This window comes from Strongylocentrotus purpuratus, unplaced genomic scaffold (genome assembly GCF_000002235.5).
Source record: "Strongylocentrotus purpuratus isolate Spur 01 unplaced genomic scaffold, Spur_5.0 spur5_scaffold_1, whole genome shotgun sequence".
Lineage (NCBI taxonomy): Eukaryota > Metazoa > Echinodermata > Echinoidea > Camarodonta > Strongylocentrotidae > Strongylocentrotus > Strongylocentrotus purpuratus.
Genome location: NW_022145594.1, coordinates 48,711,138 through 48,731,804, shown reverse-complemented (window position 1 = coordinate 48,731,804; position 20,667 = coordinate 48,711,138). Strand labels below are relative to the sequence as shown.

General features: G+C 38.6%; 1 protein-coding gene across 1 annotated transcript; it reads right to left on the bottom strand.

Moving 5' to 3' along the window:
* Window positions 1-902: 902 nt before the first annotated feature.
* Window positions 903-19,232, bottom strand: LOC588502 (scavenger receptor cysteine-rich type 1 protein M130). Its single transcript, XM_030978876.1, has 9 exons — window positions 19,121-19,232; window positions 13,547-13,750; window positions 12,897-13,112; window positions 11,731-11,924; window positions 11,241-11,358; window positions 7,755-7,946; window positions 5,422-5,733; window positions 2,732-3,076; window positions 903-907 (listed from the first exon to the last, which is right to left on the bottom strand). Exons 1-9 carry the CDS (start codon window positions 19,191-19,193, stop codon window positions 903-905), a joined length of 1,659 nt encoding a protein of 552 aa, XP_030834736.1. The 5' UTR covers window positions 19,194-19,232.
* Window positions 19,233-20,667: the final 1,435 nt, after the last annotated feature.

The following is a 20,667-nucleotide window of genomic DNA, read 5'->3' as shown; positions in this document are numbered from 1 at the left end:
TAATGAACTAGAAGTAGAAGAAAGGTAAAAGTAACAGGTAGATGAAGGAGGAGGATGAAAAGGAAAAGGTGAACGAGGTGCAAACTGAGAAGGAAAAGGAGATGTCAAAGTATAAGTTGAAGTAGATGCAGGAGTAGGAGAGAAAGAGAGTAGGAATAGGAGTAGGAATAGAAGTAAGAGAGTAAGAAAGTAGGAGTAGAAGTAGAAGTAGAAGAATTAGAATTAGAAGTAGAAGTAAAATTAGAAGTAGAAGTAGAATGAGAAGGAGAAGTAGAAGTAAAAGTAGCCGTAGATATAGATGTAGAAAGAGAAGAAGAAGGAGAAGAAAAATAGAAGGAGAAGTAGAAGAAGAAGTAAAAGTAGGAGTAGAAGTAGAAGTAGCCCTCGATGTAGATGCAGAAGGAGAAGTAGAAGTAGAAGTAGAAGTAGCGGTAGCCGTAGATGTAGATGTAGAAGTAGAAGGTGAAGTAGAATGAGATTGAGAAGAAGAAGGAGAAGGAGAAGGAAAATATGAAGTAGAAGTAGAAGTATAATGAGAGGGAGAATTATAAGGAGAAGTAGAATTAGAAGGAAAAGGAGAAGGAGACCGAGAAGGAGAAGGAGAACGAGAAGGAGAATTAGCGGTAGAATGATAATCATACAGTAATATAATGATATATAAGTTTTCTAAGGCACCAAATCCACTTACAAATTAAATTCTCAAGGCGTATAAGTGCAAAACATGAAAACACATAAAAATACTTGTACACAAAAACAATATAACACAAAAAGAAGAAAAATCAGATGAACTAAAAGCAAACTGAAAAATGTGTGTTTTAAGGTTGCATTTGAAAGACTCTTCTGTAGGAATATCTCTGACCGCTAGATAGGGGCGGATCCAGGGGTCAGAGGGCCTGGTCCCCCTAACCTGGCAAAACAAAATTAAACAAAAAGATGGTACTGTTAATATTTGTTTTATTTTTTTTAAAGTTTAAAATAAAATGGTACTCACTACCCCCCCCCCCCCCCCCCCGCCCGATTATTCGCCGGCTGGCTGATTCGCAGCTAACAATTTTCTCACGAATTGGGCCCATTCTTTGCCCCTCCCCCATTGCTGCCACCTGGATCCGCACCTGACCAGACGTGCAAATTGACGATGTTCCTTTAAGATCTTAAATGGGAAGTAAACAGCCCCCTCTATGGACACATGGATTGCTGCGGCATGCATTAATTAGCATCTATGGTAAGGTGCGGGGGGTGGGGGGATAAATATGACGTTGGTATTATGTAAATGTATTAGTGATAAAGGTCATTTGAATTCGTTCAATGAGGAAAATAATTTGCCTATCTTGAGTTTTGTAATAAACATACATTTATGTAATTGGATTTTATATAGCGCAAATCCAATAAAACATTGCTCAATGCGGTTTTCAACACAAATTAATGACGGAGACAATGGACAGAATGAGGGAAAATATAGAAATAAACATTCAGTTGTCGTTGTTCTTTTTAAAACAGTCAATTGAGGTGAAAGTGGGGAGAAATGAAGGGAGGGGTTCCTTTCAAATGAAATGTTAGGTGCGCAGACGAAAGGCTCCCCATCATACCTCTACATACGGGTGGATCATCCGACCATTGACCCTTTTCATATGTGATTTCCCTATATCCCACCTAGCGGTAATCATCTTCACATTCGAAAAAAAACGTTGCACCAGCTAGAAAACTCTCTCGAGGCTCCTGGCTGGAACCATCTAATAACCTCCCGTGCTCTTGAGCCGCAGGGACTTTGCATTCAGCAGCCTTATCACGGTCAAGAGAAGGACATAATTTCACTCAATATACGCCTATTAAAGGGATTTGCGTATCTTTGTCTCAGATTCTACACAAAATCCTGGATTTAGCTCATGCTGCAATCATAATTATAAACCTTTAGGTCAGTCAGAAATCCCCTGAAGTTTACAAGCCGATTAGATTAGATCGGTGCCCAGGGGCTGACCGCCCGGGCACCGAGCGTATTTTGGTGCCCCGCGTACTTTGGGCGGTGAGTAAAAGTGAGCAGGCGCCGGCCAAATTTTAACTCCGTGCTAAAACTTCAGCGGCGACCGAGCAATCCCCTAAAAACAAGCGGTGCCCGGGCGAAAGTGGTTCAAAACTCGCCCCCCCCCCCCCTCCCCCCCCCCCCCCAGCCGCCGAGCAGGCTACTTTTTGGTGTTGTGACCATAGCTTAAGTGACCTGCCAGTGTCATGAATAAGGTATAAAAATTTGCTAATCTGACCGTAATGAAATGCCCATACTCCCTCAGTTTCCGGGACTCTACCTGATCGGAAATATTTTAGCCCACCCCACCCACAATGAAAACGTTAAGCGGGGCCATTTTAACATCTAAATCATCATCGCCTCTCGGAGATTTATGGATTGAACATAAGACATGAACATAATAATAATATATTACACGTTCTATTGTGATGGTGATCCAAAAATTTGCTCTGGCGTTAATTGCCCCGGAATTTATCCTGTCAAAGTCATAGGGTTAGGGTTAGTGTCGGGTTTTGGAATAAAGCAATGCACCGGAGCGTGTGTCGTAAAATCCTAGGGATTTTTTTTGAGACGCTTGATATGTTGTAACACTGTAGAACGTGAAGTTATTCTGAGATCCTCTGATACTGCATATCTCTGTATAACAGGTTGAAACTCATATTACCTATAAAGACGCCAATACGAGCATTGTACATATTTCCTTCAAAGCCTTACCCAAGGGAGTCTGTATGCAAACAACGGTGGCGTCCACCTCACCAGTTGGACAAGCTTGTAGATTGCCGAAGTTCGCTTCTTTACAGCCGAGGAAAGTATTCTCTGTACCGGTACACTCCACGTCGGTGATGAACACCCTACCGTTACCGCTCCCGACGCTACCGCTTGAAGCCTCCGCACCGTTCGGATACCCGACTGTTCGACAAACAACGTTAGCTTCTCTTCGGTCCCACTCCGAACCGGCACACATCCTGCCCCATTCACCCATGCCAGCGACTCCCTTCTTGTAAACTTCTACTCGACCTTCGTTTGGCGTTGAACCACCGACTAACCGCAGATCAACATCTGGAAAACACACACAGAAAAAAAGTATAGACTGTGAAGTATTGTCTTATATTAAATGTAATCATCAAATATAATTATTCTGTCAACATGGTAGATGAAGACTGAGACCAAAAAAACTTCGGCCTATATACTAAAGTAGATGTTTCCCTTTATTCCATCTTCATATGGCTCCGGTTAGTCTCATTTCACAACGCCCCCTATCGTCAGAGCATGATAAGAGTCAGCAGCCTAACATGTTAGCCTATGGACGTTTTTTTTTAAAAATCGTTAAAAATTCATTTTTTGTTTAAACGAAAAGCACATCCACCCGGACGTACGTTATCACTAGCTCTTTCATTGGAGCCCTCATGTCTCATTGACTTTTGAAAGTTCACCCACCGTAATTTTTCAAAATAGGTTGCAAGCTCGTCATTGCCTATAATACACATGTGAAACAAGTCTAACTTTGGACTTTACCAAGCGATTTGAAGATTATAGGTCGAGCACACGAAACATAAAAAGCATGAATTATCATAGATCACTTCTGCCTATTTCATTATGTCCATTTCATCCAACCCCCCACCGTAATTTTTCCATTTAGTAAAAGCAAACATTTTGCCGAGTTTAGCAAAAACATGAATATTCATGAACGGTCAGACAATACAGCCTTTATAGTACGTAACGTATAGTGAATGGAATGGGCGATGATCCGTTCAGGAGGTAGAGGTCAGTGGTTTGTGCTGGCAATGTTCACGCGAGCGAAAATGAGACAATCGGAGCAATATGAAAGATAAACTTGAGTTCTGGTAAAAGAAAGAAAATGAATTCTCACAGAATCTAACGAAACTTACACTGAATGTTCAAGATTACAAATAAATGTCATGTGCCAAACAATTTTGGAAGAAAATGTATACTGGCTGAGTAATGAGCATAGAAAGATAAGGAAATCAGGGTAGTACTAGCCCCGACACCATGTGTGTTGTCCCATATACATCTTTCTGTGTAAGTGATTGTTACTTTACCAAGACTCTGCCAAATTTATGATGATTTTGATGACTCCAGAACCTTGCATTACACATTATTACTTACATGCTATATGATCAACTTTTCTGATCCATTCCACACCTTTTCTTTCACAATGCAATCGCATTACCAGAACTCAAGTTTATCTTTAACCAGAACAACTTTTCCAGTTTCCAAAAAAAAAAATGTTGATGTTGTGCCGAACCAGTCGACATAATTATATTTAATGGGTTTCATTCGGCACAAACTACGACGAAATACACTGTTGATGTTATGTATGCATAAGGCTAGATGTGTGTTGACAACTCTTCGTGATTCGTCATCTGAAAATAATAGTCTTGGAATAAATAGTCCAATACCAATAGATGACCATAATTAAATGGCTGCCTGCATTAAGACCGTTAAATGGATAGTGGAGTGTTGTTGCAGATTTTTTTTTAGGGGGTTAGAAAACTTATTTCGTGATAATAGCTGACAAAATACAGCTTTCAGGTGATTTTACAGGTTTTGAGACATAAATTTGCATATTAAATCATATGCAAATGATATATGAAATCATATCATATGAAAACAATCAAATAAATTAAAATAAGATTGTTTACCTATTTGTGTATGATTTACATAGCTTTTGTATTAAATTGGTGGAAATTAGATTAATATCTACTGAGAAACAGGGTAAAATGGTAGGCGCATAATTCACAGACCCTAAGAAAGTGTGCAAAACACGAAAAACTGATATTTTTACTTATCTTCAAATAAGGGGAAGAAAGGTTTCTTTTCTTTGGAACATCCTTTCTCTGATAAAATGGAACCCAATGAACAAGATGACTCCCGAGAAGTAGGATAATAGGGGGAGTACACGGTAGCCCATAATACGCACAACCAGCCGGCCCGTGTATTGTTATTATCAATTAATTAATGAATTAACGGTTACCGTATTTTTTTAAAGTGGAGATGAATTGGTTTTATCGTATTTGCTCAATTTCACACATTGTAGGGTCTAAAAATTACCTTCATAGCAATTATAGGTCCTACATGGGCACTAAAAATATCATTAATAAGAATAAGAGCAATAACCATGCACTGTGAAGGCTTCTGCGGTCTGAAACAAGAACTCAACTATTCCTTTAATGTTTTTGATAATACATGGTTGCAGCATCTGCTTACGGCAGCGCCGTATCAAGATAATCAAAGACTGGACTTTCCTCCAATCGACCGGAGCGGGGTGGGTGGGGGGGGGGACAGGTATGCCTACTGTAGGTTGATACTTTAAACGGGGTTGGGTGCCTTGTTGGCGCCATTCTGTGCTGGAAACGTCATTGTATAACCTATTATGTGCTCACCTTTGAAACTGCATTGTACCCCTGCATCATGCGTATGCTTGCATACATCCACCGTAGGTTCCTCATTAGGACAATCTTGCAGACGTTCTTCTTCACCCGTACACATGGAGTTCGTATACAAGATAGGTCCTTCCCCTTCACCATACATCACATCGTACTTGATAGCTGTTCGGTTACCGAGCTCCCGACATACCACTGTAGCATCGTCCATGTCCCATGTTTCATTACAGACTGTACCCCATCGACCATTGACCCTGACCTCTACTCGACCCTCATAGTTACCACTTCCACCGAAGAGACGAATATCAAGCTCTGCAGAATGACCAAAAGTAGACAAAAATATCAAGATTAGAGGAGCAATTTTCTCTGAAAAAAATTATGAATATTGAACAAGAAGTAGAAGAAAGGTAAAAGTAACAGGTGGATGAAGGAGAAGGAGGAGGAAAAGGAGAACGAGGTGGAAACTAAGAAGAAGAAGGAAAAGGAGATGTCAAAGTATAAGTGGAAGTAGGAGTAAGGGTAGGAAAGATAGTAGGAATAGGAGTAGTAATAGAAGTAAGAGAGTAGGAAAGTAGGAGTAGGATTTGGAGTAGAAGTAAAAGTAGAAGTAGAAGTGGAATGAGAATAAGATGGAGAAGTAGAAGTAAAAGTAGCCGTAGCCATATATGTAGATGTAGAAGTAAAAGTAGAAGTAGAAGGAGAAGTAGAATGAGAAGGAGGGTGAGAAGTAGAGGTATAAGTAGAAGTAGAAAGAGAAAGAGAAGCAGAAGGAGAGGGAGAAGGAGAAGAAGATGTAGAAGGAGTAGTACAAGGAAAAGTAGAAGTAGGAGTAGAAGGAGAAGTAGCCGTAGATGTAGATGCAGAAGGAGAAGTAGGAGTAGAAGTAGCAGTAGCCGTAGATGTAGATGCAGAAGGAGAAGTAGAAGTAGGAGTAGAAGTAGGAGTAGCATTAGCCGCACCCGTAGATGTAGATGTAGAAGTAGAAGGTGAAGTAGAATGAGAAGGAGAATTATAAGGAGAAGAAGAAGTAAAATGAGGAGAAAGAAGTAAAAGGAGAACGAGAAGTAGAAGTAAAAGTATAAAGAGAAGGAGAATTATAATGAGAAATAGAATGAGAAGAAGAAGGAGAGGCAGAAGGAGAACGAGAAGGGGAAGGAGAAGTGGAAGGAGAATTAGAAGTAGAATTATAATAATTCAGTAATATGATGATATATAGGATTTATGAGGCGCAAATCCACTTAAAAAATTAAATTATCAAGGCGCACAATTGCAAAACATAAAAACACATAAACATACTTATAAACAATATAACACCCCCCCAAAAAAAAATTAGATCAACTAAAAGCAAACTGAAAAATGTGTGTTTTAAGGTTGATTTTGAAAGACTCTACCGTAGGAATATATGTGACTGCTAGACAGGGGCGGATCCAGGGGAGGGGGCCTGGTCCCCCTCCCCTGGCCAGAAAAGAAAAAAAGGGGGAAAAATGGTACTGTTAATTTTCTTTTTGTCTAGCTTAAAATAAAATAGTGCTCACTACCCTCCCCCCCCCCCCCCGCTTAATCTCCGGCTGGCTGATTCGCCACTTACTATTTTCTCACGAATTGGGCCCATTCTTTTCCCCACCCCTTGCCGCTGGCTGGATCCGCCCCTGACTAGACGTGCAAATTGACGATGTTTCATTTAAATCTTAAATGGGAAGTATACAAATTATGAAAGAAAAAGTTTGACATGGTATATCATTGTCAGTTACAAAACCTGCATACCACAATGGCCCTGTGGGCCTAGGTTAAGTTATATAGATAATGATTTAAGATTTAATAATAGGAAGGAAAAAAAAAAGTATATATATACTTGTAGATGTAGATATCAAAAATTGATTTTAAGAAAAAAAAAATAATAAACGAATACATTAATTTACCACGCAATACAAATGAACGAATAAAATGAGATCAGTTAAAGTCGTTACTATTTTCGCATTGATCTCCCGTTGGTATCATACAAATGTATTAGTGATAATGTCCATTTGATTTGGTTCAATGAGGAAAATAGTTTGCCTATCTTGAATTTGTTAATAAACATACATTTATCCAATTGGCATTTATATAGTGCAAATTCAATAAAACATTGCTCAATGCGCTTTTCATGACAAATTAATGACAGTGACAATGAACAGAATAAGGAAAAATATAGTAGTAAACCATCAATTGTTGAAGAGGTATGTCTTTAAGTTCTTTTTAAAACAGTCAATTGAGTTGGAAGTGCGGATAGATTAAGGGAGGGGTTCCTGTCAATTGAAATGTTAGGTGCACGGACATAAGTCTCCCCACCATACCTGTACATACGGGTGGATCATCCGACCATTGACCCTTCTCACATGTAATTCTCCTAGATCCCACCAAGCGGTAGTCATCTTCGCATTCGAATGAAACCGAAGTTCCAGATGGAAAGATATCTCGAGGCTGCTGTCTGGAACCATTTAGTAACCTCCCATGCTCTGGAGCCGCAGGGACTTCGCATTCAGCAGCTTTATCACGGTGAAGAGAAGTAAAATCATTTTACTCAATATAAGTCTCTTAAGGGTTGTTTCAGCCTTTAAAGAAGCAGAGCGAAGTTTTCAAAAGGCTTTTAACCTTAAAAATGTTGGTATCATTGCAAAGTTAATGTTACAATCTTTCTAATGGTTCATATTTAGTTATCAAAAATTGTTACAGAATTGACTTATCTGCTATTAAAAGTGGTGAAATTACTACCCGATTATTCCGCCCTCGATCGGCCTGCTATTGTGACGTACGATTTGTGACGTAGGAGGTTGGGCACATGAGCGCGAGAGCGCTCCCAAGAGCTCTCACACAACTCTCGCCTGCATGCATTATACGTATACAAACGCCACTCGAACGCTAAATATCTGATCAAAATGTCCGAGCTCGAAGAAGAGGTTTTACTCGATTTAGAATTCGAAGTTGATGAGCACAGCTCCACAACTAGTGACAGTGGTACTGATAGTGACGATGATGATGATGGGGGTGTAGGAGAGATGTAAAAAAGAGAACAATTCGGAGAAGACGGCGTCGATGCTGGTGCAAGTCCAGTGTTAGTATATATGCGCGAGCTGGCTGAGCTGCCAGCTGCCGCTCAGCTCCCCAGACCCCGCTCAACTGGCGATCGATCTGTCATGCACCTTAATCGTCACTGGGGTGACTGGGCGAGACATTTTCGAATTTGTCGGGATGTGTAGGGCTCTTTAGCAAATTTCACGGATAACAAAACAAAGACGATCAGATGTGAGGTTATATTTGGCGAAAATCGATTACAAATATGCACCATTCATAAATAGAACTGCAGCTGCAGGACATAAACATGAGGGAAGCTCGCGATTCACTCATCATATGGTCTCCGTATATAATCAACAGCAATCACTATCACGCCAAGGGCAAGGCATGATGACCGAACAAATGCAAAACATCTCAGCAAATTACACAGAACGGAAGGGTATTTGGACAAATCGAATTGCACGATTCACCCCTCGTATTATATAACCTAAATTTGCTTAATATTATATGTAATTACATGATTTCTAGAGATTTTTATTCCACTTTCTTGTCAGGATATGAAGCATGCAAAGTCTGGATAATGTTTACGTATATGCATATGCAAAATACCGCACGCGAGCTGTGCGAGAGGCGAGCTTGAGGCCTATAATTGCGATCGTGCCCAACCAGTGGCGTCATAATCGGCCTACTCCGCGAACAAACTGTTCAAGCCAGGAATAGAAGTTTGAGGAGGTTCTTGGAAAAAGCTTCTTACCGCGTTTCATTTATTTTCACAAGACTTTAGACCAGAATGGGTGTGTTCAAATTGGTCTACGCTATCCGGACACGTGTAATTTGCCCATTTTGAGTGATTATGTGAAATTTCTCCGCCTAGCTTCTTTAAGCTAATTATTCCAGTGCAGTGATATAGTTGAATTTTGTTTTATTATTCATACATTTAGATATGTATGTTATTATCATTGACGCGTTCATATAAAAATTATCAATAATGCGCTCATACACTTTTAACAACAAAATTTATAAAATGGGTAGAAGAATCCCTGCAATCTGATTTGTAAGTTACCGTGTAGATTGTTTTTACCTGCTGCACGCGATATCGGGAATCGATACCACCGATATGCCTTTTTAAATTTTACTTTCATGTTCAGGTAATTAGTCATTTCATTTAATAATAATAATAATGATATTTTTGCTAATATAGTGCAGGCGCTTAGTACGTCGGGAATGTCTGTGTTTCTAAGCGCTTTACATTATTACCCCGGCCATCGGATGTTGGCTTGCCCTCACACAATTTATGCACTTTCTCCACTCCCTGTGGAGCATTCCATCAAGAGCTACTAGGCTCAAATTGCTAAGCATACCACATTGGCTTTCGCATCCTACCGGGTACCCATTTAACACCTAACCAATTACATTGGTTTTCATTCATCGCACTAACAACAGTCAATTTATGCAAATTATAAAATCATGCTTTCCGGTAATTACTGGAAGCAAGATTTTGCCGTGCAACAGGTAAATCTGTAAAAAAAAAAAAAAAAAATTGCCCCATTTCTTAAAACAGGTGATGCACAGGTTTATTGGGTCGTGGAATTGTGTGCACGGGGTACCTTTGAGTTCTGTCTTAAACCATTCAAAGGTATCTTATGCACACAATTCATACCGACCCACTCAAACCTGTGCATTATTTTGATAATATAACAATGATACCTTCATGGACACAGTCTTCATTTTATTCGAGGCTCAATTCTTCTTCGTGATTATGACAAAACGTTAGACGGAGTCTATGCAGACTAACGTGCCCCTACCTGTGTTCATACACATCTGCCCCACGTACATCTACATGTGCGTCACCAGCATTTTAGCATTTGTTTTCATTTTGTGTGGGTATGTGTGTGTGTTTGTGTGCGTGTGCGTGAGCGCGCGCATAATATATATAGATTTGATTCTGTATCTTATTTTTAAAACTCTCAGCTAAAGATAATATGTCCCTTTTGCAGCCAACATCAAATTCTGTAGAACATAGCAGGTCTCATGCATATGTCATGTATGTCCTACTTGTGAAATTCAAACGTTAGCAACGTCCTAGTATTCACATTATGCAAGGAAACCCGTTTACTTCATAGACTTCACTGTCAGACACTATTGAGTGACTGACTGATTTCTTTTTTCTTTTGGTAATAAAATACATAAAATGAGCTGTAACAGGTACACTCAGCATTAATGTCTCCATCAATAACCCACTTCTTGTAATGGCCAAAATCAAACTGATTGAATCTTTGCGCAGCACAAAACTTACGACCATTCGGTACAAGGGGTCTGAAAATCAGACTTTTTACATTAGTGATAGCAATCCCTTATGTCGATTTGACAACAAATTGTCGTTATTTTCCCGCAAAAAATATTTTCTAGCCCTTTCGTTTTGAAGGAAGTTCTAAATCAGTATTATCTTTAAAATGCCATTGGAATTTAACCTCTTCATTTTTTTAGGCATGCAAATGGGACATAGTAGCGAGGCCTACCTTTAATGTATTGAAATGTGTCTTCTATTTTTTGGTTTTATTCGCTCAAATTATTAAATGTTATTATTATCATTATAACATTTAATCATGTATTAAGTGACTAAAGCATCGGTACTTAAAACTCACTTACTTATTTCTGTTGTGGAAAATTCATTTTTTATAATTCACATATTGCAGTGAAATATAATTTATGCTAAATGGAATCGAATAAAGATCGTGGGGGGAAATAATGTTAAAAGGATAGCATACCTTTAAACAGCACATGTACGCTGTGAAATGATGACGACCCATTGCATGTATACATGCCAGAGAAATCAGTAGAGATAGGATCCAACCGTTTTCCATGATAGTTTCGCCCATGCCAATGCTGAAAGAGAATAGAGAGAGAAATGACAACTGACATTTTTCAAAAGATTCCCAGATATACTAATGTCATAAGAATTAAGGCGCTGAATCTTTAAAGAACACCCTACCATGTCAGTCACCACAATTAGGTCAAATGTATTTGGCTTTAAAAAAAAAATCCCTCTTTGTTTAAACTTTGGAACACCAAATAGACCGAAATCTCAAGAGACCGAACAGGTAGGTCTAGTACATAATTATGCTGTCGGAATAATGGTCTGTAGCCTTCGTATACTGTCCTGAAGTCACTTGTGGTGGTATTTCGCTGTCTGATCTCCATCCCTTATATTAACCATGTTGCTTACCCTGAAAGCAATATTATAGGGATTGAATTTACCTGTAAGTCTCCGTCATTCACGAGAGGAGTTGTCAGTCGAGTATATCTCAACATTCCACTGGTGTCTCTGCAGACTACATTAAGAGGCCTGGGATTTTCACGATGTACGTACACCACGACTGTCCCATTACTTGCTACCTCACGCCATCGGTTGTCTTGCCGTTCGAAGAATATGACTTGTGTTTGAACACGTTCTATGAAGAAACAACATCGAATCATTGATTATAAATTGATTAACCAATCAATTCTCATTCACGTGCAACATAAATGCGTAAAGGGTTACAGGTAAAGGAAAACAGTAATCAAAATGTTCCGTAGTTATTCAGTTAAATCCGGCCCTAGATCCAAAATCACATAAAAGGGAAACTTAGACATAAGTCTAGCTTCGATTGTTGGACCTGGGCCCCATCTTATAAAGAGTTGGCATTGGTTTGGATCAATCGCAAGTCTGCTGCCTCATATCATATCTCTATACCTGAATCTCAGAATCAGGTTTAAGGGTTAGTAGAATACGGGCCTTCGAGTTGGAACCAGTTGATCCTGGATGCCCATTTCTTCCTCTATCTCACTCCTTCCCTCCCCCTCTATCTCTCTCTTTCTCATTCTCTCTCTTTTCCCTACATACTCATTCACTCAGTCTCTTTATCTCTCTCTCCCTACCTCACTCAGCTTTGATACTCACGGCATATTGGTTCTTCCCCGGTCCACTGTCCTCCTTGACAAGTTCGTCTTTGATCACCAACCAATCTATGCTTTCCAGGGTCTCTACATCTAGCAACCAGCTGGGTGCCATGGGGTAAGGTGGGAGGGGCATAGTAGCTAGATGTTGACCTCGTCGCATCACCATTCACGAACTGTAGAACCTCTCCTCTGTTCCTTGGTACCGAACAAGTTGGTTTCCCTGGATCAAAACGCCAAAGAATAAACACGATATTAATAGTCGAAGGGCCATGAACATTTTGATTTAAATTCTTTCTCTTCCCCTCCCCTATTTGTTTTGGTTAAAGGTGCATATGGCGAACGGACATTGTCAGAGCGATGGTTTGCTTTGCTGAAATCTAGTATATAAACCAAAGAATCAAAGAGGCGATTTTTGTTCTATCCTTTTATCCTTTCCTTATTATTTTGCTCAAAACCTTCGGTTGAAATGCTTTAATACTCACGGCGGCATTGTGGTTCTTCCCCGGTCCACTGTCCTCCTTCACAAGTTCGTCTTTGATCACCAATCAATCTATAATTGTCAGGGGATCTACATGTAGCAACTAGCTGTGTGCCATCGGGTAAGGTGGAAGGGGTATAGTAGCTAGTTATCGGTCTCGTCACATCACCATTCACAAACTGTAGAACCTCTCCTCTATTGATTGGTACCGAACAAGGTTTCTCTGGAGCAAAACGCCACAGAATAGACACAATATCAATATTAGTCGAAGCGCCATGACAGTTTTGCTCTCAATTCTTTTCATTCCCCTCTTCTTCTTTTTTGTTCTTGAAATTTGAGGATTGCAACTCAATATGATTGCTTACAATATTTCACGAAAGATATACTCGCAGTACAGCTAATGGGATACTTTATCTTTGTTTTTAGTGGCAATTTTTAAAGCAATTAGATATCTATGAAAATCTTCCTATTCCATTGATTCCACTTTTTAGTATCACTTATAGTAAATTTTACAACAGACCTTTGATAATTTTCATATTGGGTTCTTGATTTTATATTCCTGTAACTAAGAAATTATGTAAGAAAGTTATCGCTCTGTCCTCCTGTGCCCCTCCCCCTTTTTTTAGGTAAAAGAAACAAATAAAGCAAGTTGTTTACCACATCGAGGCCATGGTGGAATCCATGTTCCATTAGAGCATTGTGACATCACAGATTGTTGTTCAATAGCACCCACATTGCAGCTTACTAAGACTTGTACCCTAGACCCACTAGGAACACCCGCCGACGAGGTGTTACCGCTACCGCCTATGACCGTGTAGCGCCCCAAACGATCACTTTCAGGCATGCATGGCGATGAGCCAACTAGGAAGGATATAAAATAGACACATTCATAAACAAACTTATCTCCTCCGGAGAAGATATAGGACCATGTATGTCGAGGAAGTTCCGCATACCAGTTTCGATGTCATGGCGTGTTCATACATAGATATGTGTCAATGTCTAATCAGAATCATATCTAATAGAACGGTTTGTACAGTCTTGGTGTGGTAAGAAATAACACACATATTATGTTGGATCACATACCTGAAATCACACTTGAACGGCATCATTTTTTTCTCTTCAATATTTTTCAATATTTTTTTAAAGAAATAAAATACAGTTTTTTTTCCTTGACATGAATTAAAAACATTTCCATTACATAAATTGTACAATTGATGAAAACAAAAATGAAATCAGTTGTAACATATAACCCCATCCAACCGAACACACTACTACCACCCCCCCCCCCCATCCCCACCATGCGACACACACACACTACCCGACCAAACTTCCACCACACACTGTTCCTAGCCTCCTCAGAATACCCCAAATTGGAGCGACAGACAAATAGAAACAATCTATTAAAAAAAAAAAAAAAAAAATCATTTAAACGAGGCTACAAAAGCCACGACAGTCCAGTGTTAAAAGTTCATGAAAACTTTACCTAAATTCCAACAGTTCTTTTTGAAACTCCCCCAAAGACCCGCAGACACGCGCACATACACATACCTTACACCCCCCCCCCCCCACACACACACACACTCACGCGCGCGCGCACCCGCACCTACCTTACACACCCTCACACACGCACACACACACGCGCGCGCACACACACGATCTACGTACTCAAGAATGTTAAGATCATTCATCATATGAAATGTGCGATTAATCCGCCTTTCTCTTCATGCATTTATTATACTAAAGTTGTGTTTACTCGTGGGTTAATGTTTTTCGTTTACCTTTGCGTAAACTTAAGTTATTTGTTGGTAACTAGGAATTGCGAACTATTAAACCATAAACGATTTATGCTTTTTCAGGTTACATAAATGCCGAAAAATACTACATGCATGCAAAGTGTGCAAATACGTGGCCTAAATCAGTAGGGCCAAACGAAATAGAAGAGGTTCCCAGCAGCAAAAAAAAAAAAAAAAAATTTATAATAAGGTTCAATAATCAAAACAAACATTGTAGAGAAAGCCCCATGGTATCGCAGAGGCGGATACCATCATCATCACCACCATCATCATCATCTTCTGGTGTGCTTTCTTCCCCATGAACATTTAATTTAATGAGATAATAATAATAATAATAACTAGACTTTAATTCGTCACTTTGACGATTTAGGTGATACGTATGATAATGGCTTACATAACGAATAATGTATTACACGAAATATTATTTTATAAAATGCTTCTCCCATTATGATCTATCTATATGTCAAGTTTAAATTGTGTCCCCTTGATCATCATGGATCTAGGGAAGATAGATTGAAACAATATATGACCGTTGACCCTGTACAGTAAACCAGTTACACCTTTGACTCTAATTTACATCATGAAGAACACAATTTTACGATTTTATCTTATTCAAAGAAATGAAAATGTAATTGATAAATGATTATCATCATTATGATAATGATGATCATGATGATAATGATGATGATCATGATCATGAGCGTAATCCTGACATCTTATTGAAAAAAATGTAGGTGATCAGATAGCATATAGTATCAGCTACTACATACTCAAAAATCAACAAAATCCAAGCAGGAATAACGGCGATATTGCTCGCAAAAGACAGGAATGTAGAATCCAGATTTGAGAAAAAGTCATCTCCCATATAGGGATTACACGCAAAATGTAATGGATTAGGTGAAAATAGGGTAATAATGAAGTAAATAGGGTTGTTTATTACATTATTTGCGATTCTACAAGTTTTAATAATCGAAAGAGATGGTACATTGAAAGGTCAAAAATAAAAAAAGAGTGAAGAAAAAAATTGTTGGAGACACCCGGACTCGAACCAGTGATCTCGAGGTTGGAAGTCAAATGCGTTACCGATATACCAAAACATTTCACATAGCGATTACACGTAAACGGGAAATAGAATTCTCAAATCCTACTTTGCAAGTGAAATATGAGCATGATCCCGGCATCTGATCGAAAAATAAATGCCACATTTGTGATAGCTTATTGTCTCAGCTATAACATACTTGAAGCTCAGCGAAAACAAAGTTAAAACAACGGAGATATTGCTCACGAAAGACAGGAATGTAGAATCCAGTTTTGAGAAAAAGTCATGTCCCATAGAGAATACACGCAAAATGTGAAAAATTTACATGCCTCCTTTAATCGAAAAAATACGCCACGATGCCTTTGTCTAAATGAACAATTGTGAAATTGCGTTTGTAGAAAATTGTCTTGGCTAGAACATATTAAAATGTGGAAGAAAGACGATTAATATCTACAGAGATACAATCAATTTTCCAAAAATATGCTGACGTCATAATATGCAAATTTAAATTTTGAGTTTGGAGGCCATTATGATGACGTCATGAGTTAATTAAGGGTCTAATGAGACATGAAATCATATTTCCAACTCATAATCGATTCAAATATGAAAGAATATAGGGAGTTTCTATCTATTCTGAAGAGTTACAATGAATTTTGTCTAGGCATGTTTTTGCCCATGTATTGTGGGTAAAGATAACGCAGGCCCGCGCGCGCTGTCAACTTTGACGGACGCCCATTGCGTTATGAAAAGGTGAACAAGTTATCAAAATGCTTTGAAAAATGTGCCAAATATGAAAACAGAGACAATTCCGCGATTCTACGTTGCAAAATGCTAGTACGCGCAAAAAACGCGCGCGCATGCGCGTATGCATGATTTTTTTCGTCAAATGCTCCAAATGGCCTGAAAAGTATGCAAAAAAATATTTGGGATGATTTGGAGCATTTTAAATTTTTGCGCGCACGTAAACGCGCGGACAAACGCGTACGCGCGCATTTGCGCACGTTTATTGACCCAAAATTGACCGGACGTATATTGATCTTAATCATGATAATTATGAATGAGAAAGAACTTTCCGTTATGAAGATATGATCATAAGTTGATTTTCACAAAATGGCGCCTGGATGACGTCACGATGACGTTGAGTCTATGACAAGTCACGCAGTTCTAAGTTAGACTAAGATATATCATCATGGCAAGTTTCATGATAATGGCTTTGTTCAGTCTTGAAATATCCTGCGAACAAATTCGAGGAAGAATAAATAATAAATAATAAATAAAAATCTTGACGAAATCAATAGGTGATACGTAGACTTCGTTACGTATCACCTAATAATGATAACACTATTTATAAAGCGCAACATATCCATCTCAAGGCGCAAACAAATAATTAGGTGATACGTACGTAGACGTATCACCTTTTGATTTCGTCAAGATTTTTCTTTATTATTATTATTATTATTATTTTTTTTTTATTATTATTCTTCCTCGAATTTGTTCGCAAGATATCTCAAGAATGAATAAAGCTATTATCATGAAACTTTCCATGATGATAGATATTAGTCTAACTTAGAACTGCGTGACTTTTCAGAGACTCGAGATTATCGTGACGTCATCTAGGCGCCATTTTGTGAAAATCAACTCATGATCATATCTTCATAACAGAAAGTCTTTCCTCATTCATATTTATTATGCTCAAGGTCAATATCCGTCCAATCAATATCAGTTTTAAAAAAACGCGCATGCGCGTACATCCACGCGTCAATGCGCGCGCAAATATTTTAATTGCTCCGAATTATCTCAAATTAATTTTGCATACGTTTCATGCCATTATAAGCATTTTTTTAAAAATCGCGCAAACGCGCATTTTCGCGCGTTTTCGTCCGTCACAGCCAAACGCAAAATAATTACCAGTCATTCTTTTTGGACAAGATATTCCTCATATTTGTCCGAACGATTTGATACAATGTTTACCTCTTTATCACTATTAATAACGGAATGAGCGTCTGTTCAAGGCGTATGCGCGAGTTTTGTAATACATAGCACATATTGGCAAAAACATGCCTATACAAAATCCATTATAGCTCTTTTGTTGGAAAGGAACCCTCATTTTGTTTTTATATTTAGATAGAGTATAATTCGGAGATATGATTTCATGTCTCATTTGGCCATTAAGTATATTTTGACATAATCATATTGACCTTGGAACTCAAAATACGAATTAGCATATTATGACGTCAGCATATTTACGGAAAATTAATGTATCTCTGCAAATATTGATCCATTTTCTTCTAAATTTTGATATGTTGTAGCTGAGACAATTTTTCACAAGATTATTGTCAATATTTGTTCATTTTGATGACGTCATTATGGTGAAAATTGCGATTAAAGGCGACATATGTCAGATTTTCGCTTAATATGCGTGTTATGCCTATGGGAGGTGATTGATACTACATTCCGGTCTAGACTTGTTCATTATGTTGCGTATGTAGTGCGTCGAAATATCAGTTCAATGATTGGTAGGCTCTGCAATCAGGCGAAATTTTGAGCTTGTTTAGTAAATTAATAGTTTAATCATATAACAATTCTCTATCGAATATCTGAAGGGGGCGCTATACCACTTTTAATCATGGTCATCGTCATTAAAAACCAAAAAAGTATGCATTCAATATATCTGCTTAAATTCGTTTATTATCTGTTAAAAATTATATACACTTAAAATATTGTATCAAACCATATTATGTTAATGAAAATGTATGATTTAAAAAAAAAAAGATGCAGAAACCAATAAATCAAATCAAATCAAATCAAATCAAATATCGTCATTATCGTATTAATGAATATTATCATTAGATCATCATCAGCACACTTTCATGATACAAAAATAGCTACGTATCACCTAATTCGTCAAAGTGACGAATTAAAGTCTAGTTTAAATTGATGTTCAACATATTAAAGATTAAAGAAATATTAAATGTAAACTCACATAAGATCACACAACTTCATGGTGCCATGGTACATACAATGTGGCACAGTGTGATTATTTGCTTTGCATGTATTGTATAAAAAGAATATTACAATTTAATAATATGCATAGAGCATCAGGTGAGTTTTAAGCCCAGTTTTGAAAGTAGAAAGACTGTTGCCGTCTGAATAGAGAAAGGTAACTTATTCTACAAAGAAGGAGCTGATGACGTAAATGCTCTATCCGCCCAATTTCTTTTGGTACGTATTTCTTTAAGCTTAATATTGTGATGTGATACCTTGGATTGTGTTTTTTCTAATAGCTTGTTCAGCCAATATTTTATTAAAATGTCGGATGATCTCATGTACCCACAGTAAAAGCTTGTATGATAATTTACCCTTTAAACAAAGAAAAAAGCATAGAAAATAACTTCTTACCGCAAACTGAAGCTAGGAATAGTTGAACATAGATCAATATTCGGACAATGTCTTCAAATCGCTTTCCTCCCATCGTGGCCAACTGGGTTGACTGCCTCAAGGTAAAATGTGAGATTATATCTTTTGTTAGTGAGACCTAGCATGATGGCATCGTGCTTATCAACGTATTGTGTTTATTTATGTTGTGTTTCATTACAGGATGCCATTGGCATGGATCTTTTTTGAAGTTCCGGTTCACTTTCCGATTCTTTCAGGAAGCGAAATGAAAAGGTCATGACCTGAAACCTAATTCGGTGCCTATGCACTAAATAGTCATATCTGATTGATACACGTCTGTAAAAAAACCAATACACACATACACACAGACACAGACACACACACACACTATAGGTTGCCTGGGAGCGCTCTGGGGACTGAAATTCCCCTCACGCGGGGACCCCAACACGGACAGAAGAAAAAGAAAAGAAAAAGATGAAAGCTCCTTATGGCCCGGTCCCACTGCATTTACGAATGCAAAGAGGATGTAATGGGTAAACAAATCTTGCCATCCGTTGGAAAAACGCTATGCATCCGTTGTGTACTCATTGCATACGTGTTTCATACGCTTTATCCATCGAGCATCCGTCCACTGTGATTTCATCCGCGCAAAAAGTTTTGAGCTGCACAAAACTTTTAGAACGGATGAACTTCCGCCGTGTACGATGTAAATCCGCGACAAATACGAGCAACAAACGTTCTGGCCCGAATTCACAAAGCAAGGTTTGAGCTCAAACCTCCTTTTGTTTCGCCAAACCTTCTTTTGTTATTTACAGGTTTGTAAATAACAAAAGGAGGTTTGGCGAAACAAAAGGAGGTTTGAGCTCAAAACTTGGTCTGAGCTCAAACCTTGCTTTGTGAATTCGGGCCTCTTTGTCCGTTATCATCCGTTAAACGTCCGCTGTATCCTCTCTGCATCCTCTGGGCATCCTCGCAACTCGCATCCGCTGCAGCTGAAAACGGACAGAGGGAGGAAAGATAAAATACATGGAACGTCTATACATCGTTAGTAGCACGGAAATAGAAAGGATACAAGCGTATGCATCTCGTATATAAAGTATTCAAAGCTGTCATCCACTTCCATCCGCTTTCATCCGCTAGGCTTCCGATGAACATCCGTTTAACATCCCCGCTACATACTACCCACGTCCGTTATTTTCCGTTCTGTTTTCGCAAATTTTCGCAAAATTTGTCCATTTCTGGAGCGGATGAAAACGGATGGAGCCACACCCGAAATTTTGCTCGTCCGCTGTGTCCGTTATGCATACGTTTTGTGTCCATCGGTCAGTGGGACTGGGCCATTAGAGACCAACGATTTTAGAACAAGAAGCTGTAGATAATTCGTATCTCGGCAATCTTGCTTTTACTTGATACAGAGCATCTAATTTATACATGCGATCAATAGCTACCCTGTCATAATTAATATGTAAATAAAGAAAAATTAATAACTGAATGGGGATCTATTCCCAAACTAGCGTGTCTTAGTCGACCACAAGGTGATTCTTCTAGGG

Excerpts from the sequence above, each read along its gene's own strand:
- LOC588502 (XM_030978876.1), bottom strand. The coding sequence starts at position 19,193 with ATGGGAGGAAAGCGATTTGAAGACATTGTCCGAATATTGATCTATGTT. Across the intron at positions 11,925-12,896 it reads CGGGGAAGAACCACAATGCC|AACGTGTTCAAACACAAGTC; the intron begins GCCGTGAGTATT and ends GTTTCTTCATAG. Across the intron at positions 3,077-5,421 it reads GGTACAATGCAGTTTCAAAG|ATGTTGATCTGCGGTTAGTC; the intron begins GTGAGCACATAA and ends TGTGTTTTCCAG.